General features: G+C 38.7%; 1 protein-coding gene across 1 annotated transcript; it reads right to left on the bottom strand.

The window, feature by feature from the left end:
• Positions 1–3,668: 3,668 nt before the first annotated feature.
• Positions 3,669–7,889, bottom strand: NSA2 (NSA2 ribosome biogenesis factor; the record flags this gene model as incomplete). The annotated part of the gene is made up of 5 exons (XM_010168712.1): positions 3,669–3,947; positions 4,594–4,786; positions 5,955–6,134; positions 6,466–6,616; positions 7,648–7,889. Coding segments are annotated over 5 exons (834 nt in total), but the record flags the coding sequence as incomplete, so codon positions are not given.
• Between the last annotated feature and the right edge of the window lie 5 nt (positions 7,890–7,894).

Below are 7,894 nucleotides of genomic sequence, written 5' to 3'. Positions count from 1 at the left end.
CTGCAAAGTGTGCAGCTTTTTTTCTTTCTTTTCCGGTTGTTTCTATCACATCTTCTCACTCTCCTCTCTCCAGCTGCAAAATGTGCAGCATTTTTTTCTTAATTATGTTATCAGAGAGGTGTTACTAATTGGCTCGGCCTTGGCCAGCTGTTATTGGCTGTGTCGGACAAGGGGGAAGCTTCTGGCAGCTTCTCACAGAAGCCACCTCCCTGCCCTGCCCCCCCGCTACCAAAACCTGGCCACACAAACCCAATACACTGGTACAGTCTTGAAAACTGGACGTTGTTCCAATTGTGATCACAGCAGTACTTTGAACTAACGGGCACAGTTTATTTCCGTAACAACTTCTTTGGCATCAGCCATCTTGTAGTAAATATGGAGTAGCAAAATCAAAATACTGACTTTAAGTAACAGTTTTTATTGCTGATTGTTCCATTGGAACAGTAGTTTAGTAGTCTGTACCTTCTGCTACACGAATGCAAGGGAACATATCTGACAACTGTATTGACTGAAGTGTTCTACCTTGGGAAAACCAGCATTTTTTAGGCTTGCATGTTGTGGTGTGGGTTTGTTTGTTGTTGGGTTTTTTTTTCCCCCCCTCTGGTCTGTTAACTGTCTATTATTACCATCAAATCTTAAAGAATTTTTTAAGATCTTACTGCACCAGCAACCAATGATTAAAACATCAACTTTATACAAGTTTGTACCAAATGCTATTCCAACATGCTGTGGAACTACATGTGTACGGTGAGAGCAAGCAGTATTATTTTTGAGCTTTATTTAGTCTAGGAATAGAGTTTAAAGAACATTAATCTGTAACTTCAGCCTTGCACTTAAATGGTAAATAGTTTTGTATTTGTGGAATAACTGAATCCAACATTTGTTCAAATGCTTCTCTTCTACTTCTTGTTAACAGGATTTGCTTTGCTACTCCCACATTCTCTTTTGGTCTATTTTCATTTCATGCAGAATTCTTGCAGTTCTCATGTCTCATAGCCCTTTACGTGAAAATGTATACATGTTTTATTTCAAAAGTGCTGTGAACTTAATTTGAAATCATGTCTGACCTTGGTTTGTTGCTTTTTTTTTTTTTTTAATACCATTTCATTTGTAGATGTCAGTAATCAAATTGTAATCGTTTACAATGTCATCAACACTACTAAGTTAAACATAGCAACAAATAGGCCTAAGTATCAGCTTCTCTGCTTTAAGTGAGCACTCTAAAATTCTATTTCCAAGGGGATATACTTGTAAATTTATTTTCACAAATGTGGTGTTAGATGTTTTCTAAACTAGTAATACTTATGAAAGATGTGTTGCTATTCTAGAGTATTGTACTTAAGTCTTGTTACAGTGTTTTTTTTAGTACTGTCTTGGCTGCTTTTGAAATGTTTTGAAGTAGTAATTAAACTTATATTTTGTGATTAATTTTTTTTGGTTTTTAGTATTTGAGTCCTTTCTGCTATACAGGAGACATGTTTTAAAGTGGTTCAGTTCACTAGAACTAGCTTAATTTTACAATCTTGTATGCTACCAAGGAGCTTTAAAAGCCTGAAGATTATTAATTGAAAAACTTTTTATCAATTAAAACAATTTCCTGTACTTAGCTTATGTATCAGACTTACAAAAAAAGCTCTAGAATAGGGTGTTCTGAATGGTACAGCATGTCTTCTGCTGTTTACATCATCTTGCATAGTTGGTATAAACTTAGCAGTTAGTAACATAGTTTGCTATAGACAAGCCAACTACAGATGCTGTAACACACAGTGTGGTACATTAAAATGTCTTAAATGCAACAGTTGTGTTAATCAGTATGTATTTATAGCAAAAAATGTAGTAATATTCTTGAGACAGCTGTAGAAAATTTAAGTATTGTGTTATTTGTTAATGTGCAGTAAAGGGCAAAGCAACAAGAACTTACATAGAGGCTTCTCTATTTTGACAAAATGTCTTCTCTCCAAGTAAATGACTTACTGGCTTGTGACTCTCTTAGTGACAAGTGATGTGAAACTACACAAAGAAGTAAAACAATCATGGTAAGTTGTGAATCCTAGACTAGGATTCACTGTGTTCAACTAACGAAATAGCCTGTTAAGAGAACTTGGTATAAAGTACTGCCTCTGTCAGATACTGTAAGAGAAATTAGGAAGCTGTTACAAAAGCAGCTAGCTTGACTTCCTGGCCAGAGTTCCAGATCTGGAACATGATCTGGTCATTAAGATGATTAAGGGATTGGAGCATCTGTCATACAAGAGGCTGGGAGCTGCAATTGTTCAGCCTAGGGAAGAGAAAGCTCAGGAGGATCTTCTCTTATGTACAATACTTAGTGGGGTGGGTATAAAGAAGATCTAACAAGACTCTTCTCAGTGGAGCCCAGTGACAGCACAAGAGGCAGTGGACACAAACTGGAATATAGGAAATTCTATTTAAACATAAAACTGCATTTTAAACTGCAGAAGTAGTCAAACACTGGCACAGGTTGCTCAGAGAGGTGGAGTCTCCATCCTTGGCTTCTCAAAACCTGACTTGACATGGCCCTCGGACACCTGGTCTATTGACTCCGCTTTAAGCAGGCGGCTCGCACTACACAATCTCAAGAGGCACCTTACAACCTTAACTACTGTGTGATTCTGTGATCTGCTGCTCGACCTGCTTATTGCATGTGTGACCACCTCTAGCCTTCAACTTTTGTTAACACACAAAGCCCCACTGCAAACCTATTCACGTTCTGGCTTCTGAAATGTCTTTGAGTTTTCCTTCCTACATTGTTGAGGGTTGAGTGCCCTTTTAAACTGGAAAAAGCTTATAAGGATTTGGCTTGGAATTTGTGTTAAAAGCTCCTTGGCTTGAAGTGAAGTACTGTTTAAGAGTAGGAATATAAAACAGTGAGTATGTTTATTTCTAGTGACAGATTGTGCTTGTTTGTTTACCACAAAATTCTCGACTGGAAGATTACTGATGCAGTTACATACTGCATCACTGAAAGCTTCCAGTTCAGAAGCAGCTTTTGTTTCTTGTATTTTAAGGATGCAAGCTAAGTATGTATTGATCAGATGCTTGTGACATTTAGTTTTTCTTGGATGTTTATTAAATCCACCAAAATAGATACAAGTAGTTGTAGTATCAGGGCTGTCATATCATTCTCTAATTTCACATCTTAAAACCTTTACAACTTCACAAATTTAAACTTGTGAAACTGTTCTCCTCTTGCAGAGAACCACTGTGCTACACTCTCCAGCCCCTATTCTTTCCATTAATGCAGACATGGAGACAAAGGGGAGAAAGACATGAGGTAATGGGTGGGGGTGGAGTGAGCGTAACAGCTGCTTTCCCCCCTGCATCCCTATGCTTCTAATGTGTTTTCAAGCCCATGCTTCTGTAGGAGCAAGTACCAAACTCAGCGTTGAATTTCTGATGTCAGTGTGCATTAAGATTATAGCTCCATTATTCCGCTTCTTCTGCTTTCCCAGAAGCAGAATACAAGTTAGTATGTTCCTCTGTACCTCAGCTATTACTGTAAGCCATCACAGGAGACAGCGGCTGTATTTCCCAGCACTAGGAATGTGACCTGAATTAAGTATTGATACAATATACCTCAGCCAGGAAAACGCTACTGTACAAACACTAAGAAGGTTGACATCAAATCCACACCACATTAGGAAAATGTGAAAATGGAATAATTTTATTTGGACAGTGTTCAGCTGAGCAAACAAAATAAATATAAAATCCCCAGCAGTCATTTCTGCCATGTTTAAGTTCCTCAGCAGCACGTGGGCTCAATGTTCTTGAGTAGTTGAAGGTTCCAGAAATCTTGCAAACTTGTTGAAACTGCACTGATTTTGCAGGAGTCCATGTCCAATGCTTAGGATCAAACACAACTTAAACAAGTAGAACTGCATTAATGCAGCCATCATTTTCTGGATTGTTTGTTACTTGTGCATATTTCCCTAAAAAGAAAAGGGAGTTAAATGTCTACAAAAGCTTCAAGTAGTTAATGTAATAAGTTAGATTTTTTTCTATGTTTGCAAGTTCAATCCACAGTTCTATTTAAAAGTCGGAAACTCCTGTTACAAAACTGAAATGCATTTTGAAATCTAAATCTACCTTCTGCTAAGCTGCAAACTTAGGTTCTCAAAATATTTTACTCAGGCTGTTTTTTTTAAATGGATCATTCAGAATTTTGGGTAGATTACAAAAAATAAAATTAATAGGTTCTGCATAGTCCAAGTCAACCTTTCTCTTAAAAGAAGACTGATCCTATGAAGATGCTTCTGCTCAGAGCTTTCACTGAAAACATGTTTGTTCATAGTTCACATGGTTAGGTCTCCATAGACTTGCAGCACTGCTTAATGTGAGATGCGGTAAGCAAGTTGTCTTTGTTCTGAACTTCACCTAATTTGAAAGTATGAATCGAAAGCCCGAGATTAAAACTTGCATTTACAGAGCTACCCAGCTTCTGCTACAGCCAAAACCTAACATTTAACAGTGGATCAATTATGACAGTTCATAGGAAGTGGTCTTAATACTACATGAGGCAGTGAAGACTTAAAACTTTTAAAGTAGTTCTGCAGTAGAGCTAGTTTAACTACTTACCCCAGATAACTTTGCCCCCTTGTGTCACAAGGCCAAGCTCACTCACATTCACCTCAATGACGGTACCCTTGGTAATTACACCCAGTGTCGTATACAAAGGAGAAGAAGGATTCTTTTTCACACCAAGGATAGGCAGGCAAAAAGTAGCTTTAAGTTCAGGATGCGTCACATGTGCCTTCTTGAAACGTAAGCCCTGTTGTATAAGGAGTGTTAGAACAAGTTAATACTTGCTTTAAGCCCTAATGACTAATCTAGGTTAACACTTTTAGCATTATGTCCTCAGCTTTATATGTTTTGAGATAGGGAAGAATGAAACAACCTAGAATACAGAACGATATCTGTCTACTACAGAGTGCTGGGTTTCTTCAAAAGCCTGATTAATAACATGATAAAGCTTTCCATGTATACTTTCAGGATGCCAATTTTTAGTAACAGTACAAGAAGAATGTGCTACCTCAGATGGCTTCTGTTCCATGAAGAAATGAGGCATTTATAACACATTTAACAGTGCTACTGGTTTTTAAGACTAGGAATTTTTCAGTTTTACTGGTAAAACTGAAAAACCTTTCACATATTGTAAAATATTAAATACCCATCTGTTATAGCACTATTGTACTGAGCAACCTGTGCTTCGTAAAGGGTACTTTACCAAGAAGTACCATAATCTTTTCTGTGTCAATAAAAAAATTCCCTTTCCAAGGCTTCTGCACAAGATGACTGTCAAAATAGTAATGAGATATGATCCAACAGGCAGCATGCCTGATAGTTCTGTTGATTCCTGTGCAGAAACAGGCACAGGTATTTATGGAAATACTTCACTGTCTTGGTGAATCTAGTTCTTCCTGTGCACTGCTAGGCTGCTAGAGCCCAGGCACTGTTCTACAGCTGTGTAAGAAAAGGTCAGGTTGGAGGCACAGCATTTCCCTTGCATATAGTCATGACTCTGCTTCAAGCTTAACAAGCCAGAAGGAGGGAGTTCTGGAGTCCTAGAACAAAGTTGCCTTCTGCAGCTGACAGAATCACAGCAGTTTGAACAAGAAGCCTCCAACTTCAAAAGCTATTTCAAGTGCCTTTGCTGAAGACGTTCCCATGCTAATTTAACAGCTTGGAACTTTGTTACTGGCATCATCTGAATTAGGGATTAAGACCAGAGATTTAAATGCAGGCTGTGACTGCAGGGGCATGTCCCCGCCCTCAGGCTATTCTATGTTTTGATTTCTGCAAGGAAACAAAGAGGAATGTTCTATATAAGCAGTAATCAAGTGCATTATCATTGAAGAAATCTTCCTTGCCACAGGAACCCAAAGCAGTAAATCAAAAGAATTATTCCTTAAACATTCTTTAACATTCAAGAACATTACCATTGGTCGAATGAATCGTTCATATTTAGGAGGCTTCCTAGTAAAGCCATCTCCAACAAAACAAACTTTTGTAACCATTCTCTTCCAGGCCTTCTTCTTTCTCTTTCCTGTACGAATTACTTTTAAAACTTCTGTTTCTCCCTGTGCACGGACCTTTGGCACAGGAACCTCCCATTTCCCCTGGAAGAAAAAAAAAAAAAAGTCAATAGTCTTACATGCCATATTGCTAAATGAAAGGGGACAACCAAAACATACAATAAAATTTCCCTAAAGAGTAGTGGTACACCATATTTTTTTGACAATTCAGAGCTACTTATTTTAAACAGCATTTAAAGTTATGAAAACCAAGATCTATATTTACTTTGTCCCAGATTGCTCAAGGTTTCAGGTTTTGTACAATACCAGTATTCAGACTTTGCTTGTAGGCTGTAAGTCACCTGAGCATCAGCAACACAAAGTGGTCATTGTTACAAGTAAGAGTAAGTATCTGAATTTTAATACAGTTACTTACAGCTTTTTCTTTTCTTTTCTGCTTGATCATGTTAGAGAGAACCTTAGCCCGGGACTGGCCCTCTCTGTCCAGCAGGTATGCTGGTACAGCTCCTTTAGGTGTCTTTTCATCATTCTTTTTCTTGGTATTTCTCTTTTCATGCATTTTAATGCTGCAAGGAAAGAAAATCAGTATTAAGAGTTAAAAAAGGCTCATTTTTAGATCACAGATACAGCCTTTTAACTTGGCTTATTATGCCTGCTCAAAATTTTATTTCAAAAGAGATACTTCTAAACAAGTACATATTTATATTTAAGGAATAATCCTAAATAACTGTCAAGGCAAACTAGTAATTTCACTTAATATGTGACAGACTGCACAGTGCACAAAAGCTTGTCAGTTCCTATCAAAACAGGAACACAAGACATGCACCTTATTAAAGAATTTCTGAATGGCTTAAAACAAGCAGCCAAGCACTTTGAGAGACAGCAGCATTCGTGTTGGACAAAAAATAACACACTACTACTCTTCTGAGATTTAATGGCAGTGCTTACAATTCTGAGGAATGTGTGTGTAAAAAGGGTTCCATTTCATTGATTTAGGGGAAAAACAAGACCCACAAACCCAATACTTTTACAAGTAGCAAAGAAAAAGAAGTGTCTACACTTGGGAAAAAACAAAACCACCACAGTGTATAAGATACTGAGTTCATTAGCAATGAAGTATACTGTTAATAGCTTTGATTTCAAATTCTGAACAACACAGAAAATTTTCAGAAAAATGCTTTTGTTTACATATGCTTGATATTGTAAATTATCCTGGAAGGCAAGCCTGTGTGTGTTACTGTACGTTCTCTATTAGCACTGTTAAAAACACGCCAGCTGCCTCCTGCTACGCTAATACAGCAGCTGATGTAAAAGCCTCACGTAAATGCATTCATATTTTTATGGCAATTACATCAGTCACTGCTATTGCCAATTAACAGTTATCTCAAGGAATGCTTTTAGGAGCAAAACTGTTAACATCCATTGAGAAGAGAGGAAGCCAGGAAGGTCTTTGCTGTGGCAAAAGCCACTTTCTCCCACAAACCTGAGCGCTATATAAAAGTGTAACATATGACCCAAGTAATAAGTGGGTTTTTGTAACGACGTCCTTCAAACGCCAGGATGACCGGACGGCGTGTGAGGGGCGGCGGGTACTCACGTCTTCTTCATCTGTATCTTCTCGGCATGCCGCTGCTTGTGGTAGAGCTTGGCCTTCAGCCCGATCATCTTCTTGGCCTTCCGGGACCGCTCGTGCGCCTCGCGGCCCTCCTTCTTCCTCCTCCTCTCGTGGTAGTCCAGGCGGTACCCATAGCGCCTGCGGTGCAGCTCGATGTGCTCGTTCTGCGGCTGTGGGCACAAGGCAGAGCGGTGAGCGGCTACCGGAGACCGGGGCTGGCGCTGCAGCC

Source organism: Antrostomus carolinensis, unplaced genomic scaffold (genome assembly GCF_000700745.2).
Source record: "Antrostomus carolinensis isolate BGI_N321 unplaced genomic scaffold, ASM70074v2 scaffold42065, whole genome shotgun sequence".
NCBI classification, from domain to species: domain Eukaryota; kingdom Metazoa; phylum Chordata; class Aves; order Caprimulgiformes; family Caprimulgidae; genus Antrostomus; species Antrostomus carolinensis.
Note: the sequence above shows the minus strand (reverse complement) of the source record. Positions and strands in the feature narration are given on the sequence as shown.